The 15662-nt window shown below is 41.8% G+C and overlaps 2 protein-coding genes across 2 annotated transcripts; both read right to left on the bottom strand.

Annotated features, from left to right (window-relative positions):
- Positions 1–391: 391 nt before the first annotated feature.
- On the bottom strand, positions 392–4179 carry LOC111971325 (lecithin retinol acyltransferase-like). The gene is made up of 3 exons (XM_070446029.1): positions 4175–4179; positions 3331–3850; positions 392–826 (listed from the first exon to the last, which is right to left on the bottom strand). The coding sequence occupies exons 1-3, from the start codon at positions 4177–4179 to the stop codon at positions 671–673; spliced, it is 681 nt and encodes a 226-aa protein (XP_070302130.1). The 3' UTR covers positions 392–670.
- Positions 4180–4508: 329 nt separating this feature from the next.
- LOC111971625 (lecithin retinol acyltransferase) lies at positions 4509–6471 on the bottom strand. The gene is made up of 2 exons (XM_023998480.2): positions 5871–6471; positions 4509–5264 (listed from the first exon to the last, which is right to left on the bottom strand). Exons 1-2 carry the CDS (start codon positions 6426–6428, stop codon positions 5112–5114), a joined length of 711 nt encoding a protein of 236 aa, XP_023854248.1. The 5' UTR covers positions 6429–6471; the 3' UTR covers positions 4509–5111.
- Positions 6472–15662: the final 9191 nt, after the last annotated feature.

Consider the following 15662-nt stretch of genomic DNA (forward strand, 5'->3'; position numbering starts at 1 on the left):
TTCATTCAGAAGTATGGAAATGTTACTTACAGTGCTATCTACTGGGAGTATAGGTAAGGGCAACAACAGGGGGAGTAAATTAGCACAATATAGTATTAAAGACAAATACAATAGGCTAATTGAAAAGTTGCACAAGGAAGAGTTGGCATATTTACAAATGTATGTAATGCCTGACAATATTCCTGAATATATTTAGTTAAAAGGCATAGGTCAGTACATTCACCCTGCCGGAGTATGGCAATAACAGTGTCAAATTGCACCTTGTCCATCCTGTCCTAATGTCATTATTGTCTGTATAATTTTGACCATCAAGGCCATGATGTCCGTTATATACTGTCAAAACAATGCCTTTATCAGGAACAACAATTTAAAAATATATATATATATATTGCTGTCCATTTATAGACTGTTATACACAGATGTATATGTATATACCAGATGTGTAGGATGTTTGCTCTTCTTTAAACTGTCAAAACTTTKAACTAATAAAATAACGCAAGTTGGAGAAAAAAACTACTATCACCACCAACGTGAMATTTCCCATAATGCTTTAAAAAAAAAAGTCATGTACAATGATAATGCAGTGATACCGATAGTGGGACATCGKTTAAGCATTCCATATTCCGCAGTCATTTCAACGAGTGTCTTTGTATGTCATGGCCATTTTGTTTTACGATGCCATCCAGATGGCGAAGGGGACGRGCAGGGTGGGTACTGTGTTCAGCAGCGTTGGGGAGCCCAGGTATAACACGGTGCCCGCTCCACACAGAGCTGTGAGGTAGGCGTTCATCCTTCTGCAGATGATCTTCCTCAATGTCAAACAGAACTGCAGGAGAGAGGATGAAACAAGAGTAAGCATCCTTTACATGTTTGTTTTTTTATCCACCAGATGAATAAAAGCTTGTGAGTGCTTTAAATCTTAACATCGCGTTAACATCGAGTGAAAGAGAGGAGTGCTCTTTGCCTTTGTCTTTGAAAGCCTTCGTCTTTGTTTGATTGAATTGGGGCCTTTGATAGTCTAATGGTTCATCGTTATTGTTATTTTATTTATGTATTCATCCATGTCCATTTGTAACCATTGAGATGCAAATCTCTTTTTAAAGGAGCTCTGGCCAAGAGGCAGCATCCCAATCATACATACAAATGAAGTACAATGACGATGCAACAATTAATGAAACAGCATGAGATGTCTTAATATGACAGAACATCGTGATTCAACCATAAATACCTCTATTCTATAAAGTACTGTGTAGCAATGGTTCCTATCCAGGGCTACTGGCATTCCATCCTGAAGTGTTTATCATTACTTTGATTTATATTACAATGTTTTTCTTATTTAAATTGAGGACTTCCTGTGTCTACATTAAAGGGGCAATCTGGGATTCAAACAACAGCAAAGTGGGTACCCCTCCACTGTTTTGGTAAACAGCCGCAGCCAAACAGCGATGCATGGGAGCCTTTAATGCATTAACACTAGATGGTGCTGCTCACCAGTGCACTATGGTCCAACTCGACAAGCGTGTGGTTTTGTCCCAATTCTCCACTTGCACACGTTCTCTCATGGATTTAACCAATGTTAGTAACTCCATCCCTCTGCCACTGCTTACACCAATCAGATGCTTTTGAATCCATTGATGGGGAGYGTGCAAGTGCACRCTTTTGGAGAAGGGTAGAGAATCGGGATGCAGCCTTTAAGTTCACTTTTCGTTGGCCTAAAAGCAATCTATCCACAGCAAAACACAATCATCTGACCTTTTCAGAGAAATGTACACCCTTTCAACCGCTCTCATCATACAGTACTTTGCATCAGTGTGCAGTATTCCCACATTGATTGGCTATTGTCTGAGCTAGGGGTGACCACAGCATGTCTAGACTAGACGTTGGTACCAGCACACCTGTGTCGAGTTCAGATAGAAATGCCATGATTAGAGCTTACCCCGATTCCTTACTTACATGCCAGAGAGGTTGCATGTCTGTTCTACCCAATATATTTCTGAGGGTTCCACAACACTGTGCCCTGCTGAACTCAGACCAGGACCCGTATTCATAAGAGTGATTAGRTGTGCTATTATTACCAGCTTTGACTTTTAGATTCTAATGAATGGATAGCAGGGATCTGATTACAGAGTAGGGCTCCTAGTCTGAGACGTTTTATAAATATGGTGCCTGATGACACTCAYTAATTATGCTCCAGAGATTTTGAGGAGCATGTCCATGAATCATGATCCGTTGATCATTTGAACCAGGCGTTTTACTGCGGGGCTGGAAAACAAACGAGCCACCTCTGGTGTATGCCAACCTCCGTCATCTGAAGYACTCCAAAGTAGGCTGCTCTCAACGAAGACATTGTAAATCCATTCTCAAAACCAAAGGAGTTTTCMCCATAGTTTTCAACACAGTCAGTCGATGTCAGCGTGAAACAGCACTTTTACTTGGAAGACCAAAACATATCTGACGGTTGAAGAAAGATTTCATCCTATGCGTTTCCCTTTTACCTATGTTCCCGATTTGGCACGTGAGGTGACGGAGGTCAATTTAACGACAGCACTTGATAGTCCCGTAATCTGTGTTTTGTTTCATAAAATCCATTGAAATATCTGGCATATTTCCCACGTAACCCACATGCCGGATTCCTTCCAAYAAACATTTATTGTGTAGCCTAACGCTCTAACAACAAAGCAATGCACYACTGCAAGTCATTAAACAACATGTTTTTGCTTCCCCGGCGTATTTATCGGCAGCAATTCACTTTAACATGTCTCAGTAGGTTCTYCACTCAATAGTATATGAATAGTATTACAACAAGTTTGTCTGACCGTAATTTGAACCAGCAGTAACTCTGACTTGCCTAGTTAAATAAAGGTTAAATAAAAAAACTCCTCCCACCATTGGTTCATTGCCCTGCGCATTATGTAATACCAAGTACTACAGTGTACTATTGGCKCATGGTTCACAATGTTATTCCTACAGTCTCAAATAAAGCATTGTTTTCTTAGCATCTCCTTGAGTACCCCCAGTCATTCCACTGATCTAATCCAGTACTAGTCCAGCACACAACTATAAYAGGGCTTGATGATTGACAGGGKGAATCAGGTGTGCTAAAACTGGGATAGGTCAAATCAGTGGACTGACAGTTGAGAGGATGTTTGGTAAACCCTATTGTCTAAAGTGACACCCTCCTTTACAGTGCCCTGGGGGGGGTCACGTGAGGGCTTCACTCKGAGAAGTTTGCAGTGACTGATCTTAGTCGTCCGGGAAATCACCATCGATTTTCCGATCACATACSAACCCCAAAACGTGTAAGAACAGTGCCCTTTGACAAAGGAGAACCCCATACTCCACCTGGTAGGTCTGGTAGCTGATGGCCATGCCGTAACGGCAGTACATGACGTAGTGTTCACAGCTGTACCACAGCAAGCTGTAGGTCATGGAGCCTATGAGCCTCTCTGCCCCCCTGGCCACCTCGTCCCCTTCCAGGGGGGGCTGGCTGYACAGCTTGTCCATGTGGTTGACCAGGATCTCCGAGCCATAAGCAAAATCCGCCAACGAGTCCACCCTGGCGCTCGCCGACTTGGCGATCACCCCTAGAATCAGCCGGTTGTTGGTCACCGTCTTGCCGATGGCACCCTTGTTATCGGTGAAGACCGGAAAGATGTCCGGGATGAAGTGCGCCACCCGGTTGTTGCCCAGGTAGATGCCGAAATGGGTGAAGAGAGTTCTAGGAACCTCCAAAAGGTCGCCACGTTTGTACAGGGACGGGTCATACTTAGAGTCTTTGTCCTTGTCCTCTTCATCCACTTTAGAAGCAATGAAGAAGCGGCTCAGGAGTTGGAGGAAGGGAATCACTAAACTATAATTTGACACCTGGCCGTTTTATCGAGGCTAAGGGTCTGGGAGGAGCCACGCACGTGGGATTCGAGGTTTCTCAACTTTGCAGTGCAATTTTGACAGAAATAAAGGAGCTTTCCACTAATCGTGTGGTTTCAAGGGCGGCTTAATTTCACAACCGGGAGAGTTTAATCGGGGGATGTGTTCCGGTTATGTGGCTTTCATTGGCAAATCAGAAAAACAACCCCCAGTTTAAAAGGTCAGGAATATCTTATAGCCTGAATAAACAGTCAGGTTGAGTCGTATAATGCTGACTCACTCTCAATATGTCTGGAACTGTGAATACCCCATACAGTAGAAAGAAAAGAATAATGCATAGWCATTACTCAGCAATATTATCCAGAGAACGTGTATATTTTATGAATGTAACTTTTGCRTAAATTTACTTTATATGATGAAATATTTGGGTTTGGAAATATTACGGGGATATATTGGGGATTTTATGTGGCCAATCATGTCAATAAGATGATCATTTGAAAAGGCTGTGGGTGGTATTGACAGAGATGCAATGTCAGTATTAAGATGCACTGTGATTGCATGTACCGAACTGTATTGAAAAATGTGTGGGAAAATGCTTTGTTAACATATTTCCTGGAACCAGACCAAAACAAACCAAATGATAACTTCCAATATCTTTATTAACATTTCTGATATTTACAATGTATTTGATTGAAAACAAAATGATCTGCTCTCAAAACACACAAGTATTGTATTAATCAGCGTAGTACTCTTAGAGTTTCAAACTGAAAGTATCTATTTAAAAAAAGTATACAACAGTATCATCATTGAAGAAAATACATTATTTACAGATTAGACTACAGTGACTTACACAGTAAGATAAAAAGTAGAAAATGCGCCTTGGCTAATCTTTTGGGGGAAATATGGATGATACATTGGTCACAGAGGGATCATATGGCCTTTATAAAGACTTTATAATGCCTTRACGGCCTACATACAATACAGTAAGTGTTGACATGAACACTCACATGTAAATTGCTAGGCCTGCAGCCACATTGCSCTATGTTTACTTTTGGCTGGCAAGGTAGCTCTTGCTGTAACAATGGCCTATTATATGATATTCCACTATAGGCTTATACCAAAGGCAAATGAGTTGGGAGGTGCCAAGTAATGTCATYGCAAGGACCAATGAAAAGACACCATCCCAAATAGTTTCTATTGTAATGTCCATAGAGGAGTGTTTGAAGGCTTTGAACATTGGCTTCTCAGCCGGCCATCCACAGAGTGAAGGGGATGAGGATTGTGGGTAACGTAGTTGAAGGCGCCAGGCCAAAGCAGATGATGTAGATCATTCCCAGGAGAACACTGAGAAAGACACTCCTCTGGTCTCGGATGATTGATTTCAGGCACCCACAAAACTGCAAAGAAAGGAGATAAATAATTATTACCYATGTAGGTTTAGGATTTTTATGAACAATTCATTTTAGGCGTATTTAATGTATTTATGTTATRAATCTAAACTTGTWTGAATTATGGAAGAAAAGAGAGAAGAAGATTGGATGCCACAACACCAAAACAAYAAATCAAAGCCCAAAGAAATGTATTTTCAGTAACACTGAATAAAACACAATGTTTCTGAATATAGTTGCCTATTAAATTACCCATGGCATAGTATAATTKAAAATGGAGATGCATTGTCATGAATATAAATACAACATCTGGGATTGGAAATATCAAAGGATGAAGATGCTGTGCCCAATAAGTATTACAACCAGGTCTAACCTAAATCAACAATTCAATCCGATGCATTTGTAATAATTTTAATCTAAATGCAAATCTCTGAAAACATCTATGCCATAATCTAAAGATAACAGTCCTCGCTGTGATACAGGTCATGCATATGCAAAATATTCTAAGAAGACACYACATTATCTCCTGTAGCGTAAAGGTTAAGGGGTCAGAATTATGCACAACGTGATTGTATTGAAAATAAAATATATATAATTCAAGGAAAATAAAATTACCATTTCCGTTTGCTGACTTTTCGCTGAACCGTATCTGCAGTATGTAACAAAATGTTCACAGTTATTCCATAGTAAACTGTAAGGGATAGCGCCGACGAGTTGTTCTGCCCTCTCGGCAACCTCTTCATTTGGGAACGGTTGTTGCGCCTTGCATTTTCTATCCATATGATTCACCAATATGTTTGAGCCATATACAAAGTCATCCAAGGTGTCCACGCGCACCGTGGCACACTTGTACAAGCAACCCATGATGAGTCTCTTATTTGTGATMACTTTTTTGATTATCATCTTATCATTGGTTAGCACGGGCATGATATCAGGGATCAGGTGAGCGACGTTGTTGTCACCCAAGTAGATACCGAAGTGCGTGAACAAAGTTCTCGGCACCTCCAAAAGGTCCCCTCTCTGGAGAGACAACGGCGCGACTGTATGACTATATGTCGTGCGCTCTGTGCATCCCGCCTCTTTGCGTTTCCCGTCCGTCCATTTAAACTCAAAAAGTTTGAAGTTCGAGAGAAGGGATAGCTTTTCGACGAGAAATGTCAACGAGTAGAGCATGGTGAAAGTTCCTGTCCAAAGTTTTCTGAGAGTTGTCTGGGAGAAGTGGGTTTATATGCGCACTAGGAGGGGACTAGTGCAGTTTAAAGGTAAACCCCGAAGACACGATTGGCCACAAAGGACATTCCCATGGTGTTTATGGCACGTATGGCGTTTTTCTTTAGTCTACAGAAAATGGCATATTGTTGACTTTACTTTTAATAAGTTGTTTATGCTTAAGGTGTACGTTGATCTATATAATTTAAGTTCACAACCATTACATTTGTAGGATATAAAAATCAAATATTATATTATAAGCCTATAATTACAGGCTCATTGGAATCATATTGAACAAATACATTCGATTTTGTTATTTACAATTTTATAATCATAAAGGCAGATTTTTAAAATAAAAAAATAATGACCTTGTGCCTAGATTCTTGAAATTATTTAACTTTATTATTTATTCAGTGTTTTATTTAACCTTTATTTAACTAGGCAACTCAGTTAAGAACACATTCTTATTTACAATGACAGTAGGCCCTATGTGACAGTCAAGACAACATTTTGAAGAGCACCTTGTCTGGCCAATTAGGCCTTTATTGTCTTTTAATCTAATCTAACTCAGGGATCTTTACAGTTGTTGTATTCTAAGTCAATTAACCTTGTCTGCCAAGCATTGTGCTACAATTGGACTTTTACCCCATTTTCTCAGCAATTTCGTGCAATCACTGACAGTCCACTTTCGGTATGCCTTCGCTCTTGCTCCAACGACCCCCCTCAACCCCAAAACTAGTRACTTATGATGTTATCATTGAAACTGTACATTAACTAGAGGTCCATGACAAACGCTCCAAAGTGGGTCAATGTTGGAAAATACAARAGTAAACAAAGATAGGGTTGAAATGTGTTTGCATGAACTTCTAACCCCCCTCTTATCAACTATAATATTTGGGGTTGAAAGTTGAGGTCTGACCGTCACTGACCTCTGTAAGACTGCAGATGTGAAGTGATCTTTTTTGGGGGTCAGAAAAGGGTTGTGTTGTGGTCACATCAAGGTCAAGTCAAGAGCCTGTTGACCTCAAACTTCCCTCAACCCTAACTGACTGGCGTCTTAAGATAWTACATCCAACAGGATTTGCAGTTCAGTGCCTGTGTTTCTCTAAGTCTGGACAGATGAAAGGCTCCAAAGCGGGTCGATGTTGTATAATACAAAAGTCAACAAAGACGGGGTCGAAATGTCTTGCACAAACTTCTAACCGTCCTCTTATCAACCAAAATATTTGGGGTTAAAAGTTGAGGTCTGACCATCACTGACCGTTGGAAGACTGCAGATGTGACGTGGTCTTGTTGGGGTCAGAAAAGGGTCGTGTTGTGGTCACATCCAGGGCAAGTCAAGAGACTGTTGACATCAAACTCCCCTCAACCCTAACTGACTGGCGTCTTAAAATATCAAATCCAACAGGATTTGCAGTTCAGTGCTGGTCTAAGTCTGGACAGATGTTCAGATCTTGACAGTGCCTGGAGAAGTGGTAGACTTATCATGAACCACATCGATAGATAGCCTAACGATCCTAACGATCCTAACGATCCTAACACACGCGCAGAACCTGTGTAAATGCACCCTGCTCCCATTGTGTTAGAAAGTAACGTGACATTTTGTAACGGTAAAAATGAGAGTCCAAGGGCTTCATTTGTAAAACGCTCAGGCGCACAGATTTGATCGTAAATTGTGCATGCGACGAAATCCACGGCAACAATAGCTAGGTTTCCATCCGATCGGCGACAGATTTTCGAGTGAAATATTCAAAAATCCAGATTTTCCCACCAGTGGTGTTTCCACAAAACGGACTTGTTGCAGATAAAAAATCAGTGCCTGATAACACAAAATGTACTTTTTAGCTTAAGTTTTCATGTACCAAATACAAATCTAATGTTCAATATGTTTCCATTGCATTTTCAACGCTACCGATAGTTTTGTCACAAAAACTGTTGTGTTAATTAGCAATGTGCCTAGTCTAGTCTAGCCATCAGTTTGCAGATACAGTGTGGGTAGGCTCTGCGGGTAGGTTAGTCTACAATAGCCTACATGATGAGAATATTTATATTTATCAAACTTCAGTCAAGCATCGATCATCACCTCACCAGAATAAGACCCTCAACACGTATTGGAAAGGAGTATCAAGCTCATCACAGTGCACTTTCACCACCCTGTGAAGTGCACGATTAATTTAATCTGTAAACTAATCAAATACATGTTTTCCCGAGTCGTAGTGGGAGGACCACACACCATGTCATCGTGTGATTCCAAGTTTACTTCGACATGTTGGTTATTATATCAATTTTTGTGCATAAAGGCCGTTCCACCTCCATTTCTTTCATAAGTAATTTTACCGTCACAAAAAGATCCCACCATGTCGAATGAACAAATTATCTGTCGGCATTTATAAARTTATACCAAAACTTCCTGCTTCCATCACGGTGTGACTTTACTCGCATAAAAACTGTGGGTGGAAACATGGTTGGAGTGATTCGTAAATCTTGAAGTTTACATGAAATGATGCCATTTACATCAATTTTGCATGACATTTTTGGATTTACAAATGAAACATAGGCTTACTTATTTGTGAATAACAACTTTATTCATGGCTGTATATATTATTAAGAAATGATCATGCGCAGAATGTGGTATAAAAATTAAGAAGATTATGATAACCACATGTCAACCAGCGCTCTCACGTTCCACGTCCAGCTGAATGAGCTTACAGTTCGTGACCATAAACTGAACTCCTGGGTGGCATTAAAACAAACCTTTGGCCTCTCCCCACTCAGAGATTTACTCCCCAGTCAAATGGCCCCATAGTTATAGCAGTCACCTGTCACGGTTGTGTGGAGATATTCCAAGGCGCAGCGTGAATAAAGTTCCACATCTTTATTATAGTGAAACTTTCAAACAAAACMAGAAACAAAACAACGACCGTGCAGTACTGAGGTGCAACATGCACTAACTCAAAAACAATATCCCACAAACACAGGTGGAAAAACGGCTGCCTAAATATGATCCCCAATTAGAGACAACGATTACCAGCTGCCTCTAATTGGGAACCATACCAAGCACACCAACATAGAAATATGAAAACTAGAATACCCCCCTAGTCACGCTCTGACCTCAACACCATAGAGAACCAAGGGCTCTCTATGGTCAGGGCGTGACAGTACCCCCCCCCCCCCAAAGGTGCGGACTCCGGCCGCAAAACCTGAAACCAGATGGGGAGGGTGGGGGGGTGACTAGTGTCGGTGCCGGCTCCGGTGCGGGTCGTAGCCCCCGCCCAGACCCCGGATCCGGCCATCGGCGGGGCACCGGCGCAGAAGAAGACTGACCCTAGTCACACCCCGACCTAACCAAAATAGAGAATAAAAAGCTCTCTCAGGTCAGGGCGTGACATCACCACTGGGGGACTTTTAACAAGGGTCCTGAAAGGTAATTCCGTGAGGGCCACCAATAGTCAGTGTCRGCTTTGTTCTTGACTCCATAAACTTGAGATTATTACTGAGAGAAGCACGTTGGCTATTTGCTAGGTGAGAGTCACCAGTTTGAGGATAACCCAAAAACTGCTCGTTATGCACTTCTTTTGACTGAACTGTCAGTGATATACACTGTATAACTCATTTAACCATTTAGGGTTGCAAAGGCAAATAGGGGTGAACCTTAACTTCCACTTAAAGCTGGAATCCTTCATGGTAAAACTGCCAGGTCCGTTTGCGATACAACAACAAAGAAGATACTGCAAATCCCCAGTGGCGCTCTTTCCCCCTCCTGCGGATTCCATCTTTAAGCAGATTTTCCACTTGGTCATGCATTGATGTCATTGGGAGACTAAATTAACATTTGACTGAAGTTCAAGCCCCCCCCCCCCCCATACTGAGACTTAAAATTCTTAGACTAACTGACTGAACAGCTAACTGTACTGTATATGTAATGAAAAAGGAAACACAGCTATCTCTTTGTGGTGAAGCCAATGTAATGGCCAATGAGAGGCTTTGACGCCGTCGGCCGCCATATTGGTACCCCCAGAAGGAGCAGTCCCTCCATAGGAATTAAGAAAATTATTTGCAATGGATTTGCAAATAACAAAAATTTGCAATGGAGGCGTACCWCCAAAATGGCTGCGTGGTGTCTTCAATACAGCGCCCCTGACAGTCATCCACGGTTTATACACATCAGTGGGTGCAGCAGACTAAATACAGGACTGGAAAAGGGCAGATTGCAGGTTCAAATGTGTCACGCACTGACCATAGAGAGCTTTTTATTCTCTATGTTGGTTAGGTTGGGGTGTGACTAGGGTGGGTTATCTATGTTGGCATGGTATGGTTCCCAATCAGAGGCAGCTGTTTATCGTTGTCTCTGATTTGGGATCATATTTAGGCAGCCATTTCCCCATTGTGCTTTGTGGGATCTTGACTATGTATAGTTGCCTGCGAGCACTACCTTAGCTTCACGTTTTGTTTTGCTCTTTATTGTTTTCTTTGAGTTTCTCTTCAAAATAAAGAGGATGGAACCATACCACGCTGCATCTTGGTCCACTCCTTATAACGATCGTGACAAAATGTCCATACAGTTACCTCAGTGTAACTAACTAATAAACTAGAAGAGGTGTTCTGTTTTCTCATGTTAATGCATACGTGACTGAAAACTCTCCAACACAAATTCCCTTCAACAGACAGTCACACCAACACATGACAGAGCATCCAAGCCCTATCTAATCAGTTGGTCCCAAGCCTAGAAAATAAGYATTTTTCCTGGCACTTGAGAGAGCACGAGAGCACTAGGAAACACTTTCCATCTGGCGTCTCTCTCCAGTTTCAAGGAGGAGGAAGAGGGCAGTTCAACGAGAGTTCAGGGAGAGTTTACTGTTGTTTAGGTTTGGGGGCCCGACAGTTGACTCCCAGGTCAGCCAGGCCTTATCTGTCTGKGTGCCTGGGTTTCACGTGTTGTTTCCCATAGTAAAAGTGGGTCATCGAGRGGTAGCCAAGGTGTGATTTATCACCCATGTCAACAACGGGGGCTACAGATGTAGCTTTATAACCCACTAGGTATCGTTATGACTCCGCCAACTGTTTGCTTTGGTGTGGAAAGCAAAACAGAACTGATGATCTAGGACACCGTGGCCAGAAATGTAGCCTGGCTACCAGTAAATAAGATACAACYAGCATTGTGTTTATGGTGGTCTGCATGGTGATATTAGAAGTGTCAGTTACGGTTCATTTACAGCATATTACATAGTGATCCGTCAATCAAGACCCTGGTGGGAAATCAGACAATGCTGGAGCACTGCCTGGGTGAATATGTATAGGCCTATTTGTACAAATAAAAACAATTGCAACGCGCTCTTTAGACGAGAAATATTATAATGCCCTGGTTTTGTACAAGAGTACAGGCAAGTGCCACCACAGTATAGCCAAGTTCTTGAGAGAACAGTGAGTGCGTTTTCTAGAGAGGAATACCATTGAGAATGCCGGGTATTATAGGTGGAAGTGGGACGAAGTAGAGGAGCACAGCCGGGCTTACCGACCCACAGACTGACCTCCCAGCATACCGTATGTTGAATAAAATGGGCCCCTATTGGGCGAAAKCAGTTCTGAGAAAGTGGTCTCCCAGATCTCTCACAGGAACAGCGTTTTCAATATGTGGTCTAGTGGCCTATGGTCTGTGTTTTAGTGGTAACAGACAAGGGTTGGGCCGACTCAGCCGATATGTAACTAAATCGAATATTGTGATATTTGACATTGACAACGTGGAAGACTATTTGAACTTTACAAATCAAAACTGTGCTGTTCTAAGTTGTATCTAAGCCTTTTTTTTTTCACCACACAAAGATAATTTAATGAGAGTGTGACTATAATATTGTAAATAAGGACAATAATTGTACGGTCTGGAATGATGTGGTCATTAACGGTGCAAAACGATTATATCAGATATGGCGATATTTGGAGAAGCACATCGTAGAAGAGGTCTCCCCAAATATCGCCCTACCCTATAACATACTACTCCTAGCATATATACACTGTGTGTACAAAACATTAGGAACACCTTCTCAATGTTCAGTTGCACCCTCTCTTGCCCTCAGAACAGCCTCAATTCGTTGAGGCATGGACTCTACAAGGTGTCAAAAACATTCCACAATGTATTTMTTTTATTTAACCTTTGTTTAACCTTTATTTAACTAGGCAAGTCACTAGGCAAATGTTGACTCCAATGCTTCCCACAGTTGTGTCAAGTTGGCTGGATGTCCTTTGGGTAGTGGACCATTCTTGATATACACGGGAAACTATTGAGCATGAGAAACCCAGCAGCRTKGCAGTTCTTGACGCAAACCGGTGCACCGGGCACCTACTATCATACCCGGTTCAAAGGCACTTGAATCTTTTGTCAAACCCATACACCCTCTGAATGGCACACATACGTAATCCATGTCTCAACTGTCTCAAGGCTTAAAAATAATGATTTAACCCGTCTCCTCCCCTCCATCTACACTAATTGAAGTGGACTTAACAAGTGACATCAATGAGGGATCATAGCTTTCMCCTGCMTTCACCTGGTCAGTCCATGTCATGGAAAGAGCAGGTGYTCCTAATATTTTGTACGTTCAGTGTAGGTCAACCCCTGACACTGGGGGTTCGATTACCATGTCCACCCTACCTACTCTATCTCCTTCATCTATCTCCCCCTGTTCTTCTAATCTGTCTAAATGAAGCATAAAAAGATACCCCCAAAAAGTATTCCAAGTATAGGGTTATGTGGTGGAACACGCAACCACACAAAACCCAACAGAACCACATAGATACGCTCCAAGCAACCTATTACTGTCTGAGACAGAGACAAATCTGAAATTAGTTTGAGGTGTTTTGACTGCACTGGCGCAGTTTGTCCTCATTTAAACCTTTGAATACATTCCGTTGTGGAAACGCTATAAGCGACCCATTACTGTCCGCGACAAACCCGAGATGTGACAGTTTCTCCCCTCAGTAACAAATCTGAAATGAGTGTTTTGGTTGCAATGGCACAGTTTGTCTTCGTTTAAACCTTTGATTGCATTCAGATGGCAGTGCTCAGAGCAGAACTACTGCCCAGTCAGAGATCCCAATTCCTCCGATTTCTCAACCCCCTGAATGCTTGAAATCCCCTGGAAAACAGCGTAGAGGGGTGTCCAACGTATCAGAACACCGAGTTCAATTCAATCAAACTCTCGTTCCGGATTTCTTTCACCACGACTCTTTTGGCCATGGTCAAATAAAAGCACGTCAGAGCTACGACATTGAGATGGCATTCCTAGTCACCTTTATTGAAGTCTAGTTGGGAATCTCAGTACATTGCTGTATCGTATTGTAACAAACAGCGACAGGGGAATGTCCCTTGTGGGTCTCGAACCCCTGGTCTCCCAGATCGAAAGCCTACCCAGGCAAKGGTCTTGWCACTGCGYTTCATTATACCAAGTCCTTCACATAAACACGAATCACCGATGACCTCGCAGACAGCATCCCACTTCTGACACCAATATAGCGAACGGTGACAGGGAAACCCCCCTTGCGGCTCTTTTGAAACGCCAGGGTCGTGGGTTCAATTCCTGCTTGGGCCACCCATGCGAAAAATGTATGGAGGCACTACTTTAAGTCACTTTAGATAAACRTGTCTGCTAAATGACATACTTCTGGAGATCATGACCAGACCGTTTAGGCTAGGGTCAAGGCTGATAATCGACTGAAATAACAAAGACCTAGAACGCCCTGATGGTTCATATTCAGTAGTAGGCCTTTAAGAAACAAACAGGAAATATTGTCTCTTCCATGGCCTCAAATGAACCAAGTATTCCTCTCCAAGTCTTGGGACATATGAGGACACTGATGTGTTGTTTATGGTCTCGATGCCAGAAACAAATGGCCATCTGGTTCCATCCTTCAAAAGTTCTTTAAAAATACATACCAGATACCGCAGCCAATTAGCAGCACATTGCCCATTGGAAGCCTTGTTTTTGTTCATAGGCTTTGYGCTAACAATGTGTGTAGCGTTGGGGCTACACAGTACACACAATGTGTGTAGCTTCAGTGTTAGCTTCAGGGCTAACAATGTTTGTAGCTCGGAACAACTCTCTTCCCAGGAGGACCACAATGAAAAGGACTGTCACAACATTTTTGAATGGTTGTTTTYACAATGGTKKTTAAAGTAATTGAWTACAGACCRGTGATTGATTTTGGACAAATGTGTCATAGCTTTCACATCCTGACTCATAGTAAAACTTGGTGTGTCAGTATGTCTGAAAAACTTTCTCAGGAGGTTCAAAGCCATGTTAGGTCAAGAACTGGCTACAGTGATGTTTATTCTTTTAGACAGGGCAAGAGATGCATGGATATTCCGGAATATAAATAGTGAATGACCTCTTGTAATATATCCAGGGGGCTAAATGYTTTACCAACTTTCCACAACAAACAAGGAATTATTGTTGAATCAATGTGTAAGGTCTATACATTGAAATACAGTAAAGTCCCAAATTATTGGCACCCTTGATCAATGAATGCATTTATGAATAGACCAAACCATCTATCAGGTGACGCCATTCATACCTATGTGAAGACTCGATAGCGCATTGAAGCCAAATGAAGTCGGTTAAGATGGCGTCGCCGGTCGGGAACAGTTTGTGCTGCAGGCTGAGATTAGCAGTTATCAACTTATTATGTGTGCGATTTCAAAATAATTGGTTCAAGGACATACATCTGGTGTATTGGAAACAAACGTTAGTACCATGATTGTCTTTGAAAAGGGTGTATATTTATATGAAGACTTTTTCCCATTCACTATAATGGGGATCCTGGTTTCTTCTAACAATGCCCGCAGTACAGAGGTCGGCCTAGAACCTCGTGGCTTCAATGAGAGGGGGCTTTGTTTTTTGTTTTGTTTTTCTCTTTGCTTATTTGAGCTGTTTTTGCCATAATATGGACTTGGTCTTTTACCAAATAGGGCTATCTTCTGTATATCACCCCTACCTTGTCACAACACAACTGATTGGCTCAAACATATTAAAGAAATTCCACAAATTAACTTTTAACAAGGCACACCTGTTAATTGAAATGCATTCCAGGTGACTACCTCATGAAGCTGGTTGAGAGAATGCCAAGAGTGTGCAAAGCTGTCATCAAGGCAAAGGGTGGCTACTTCGAAGAATCTAAAATGTAAAATATATKTTGATTTGTTTAACAATT

Source organism: Salvelinus sp. IW2-2015, linkage group LG13, assembly GCF_002910315.2.
Source record: "Salvelinus sp. IW2-2015 linkage group LG13, ASM291031v2, whole genome shotgun sequence".
NCBI classification, from domain to species: domain Eukaryota; kingdom Metazoa; phylum Chordata; class Actinopteri; order Salmoniformes; family Salmonidae; genus Salvelinus; species Salvelinus sp. IW2-2015.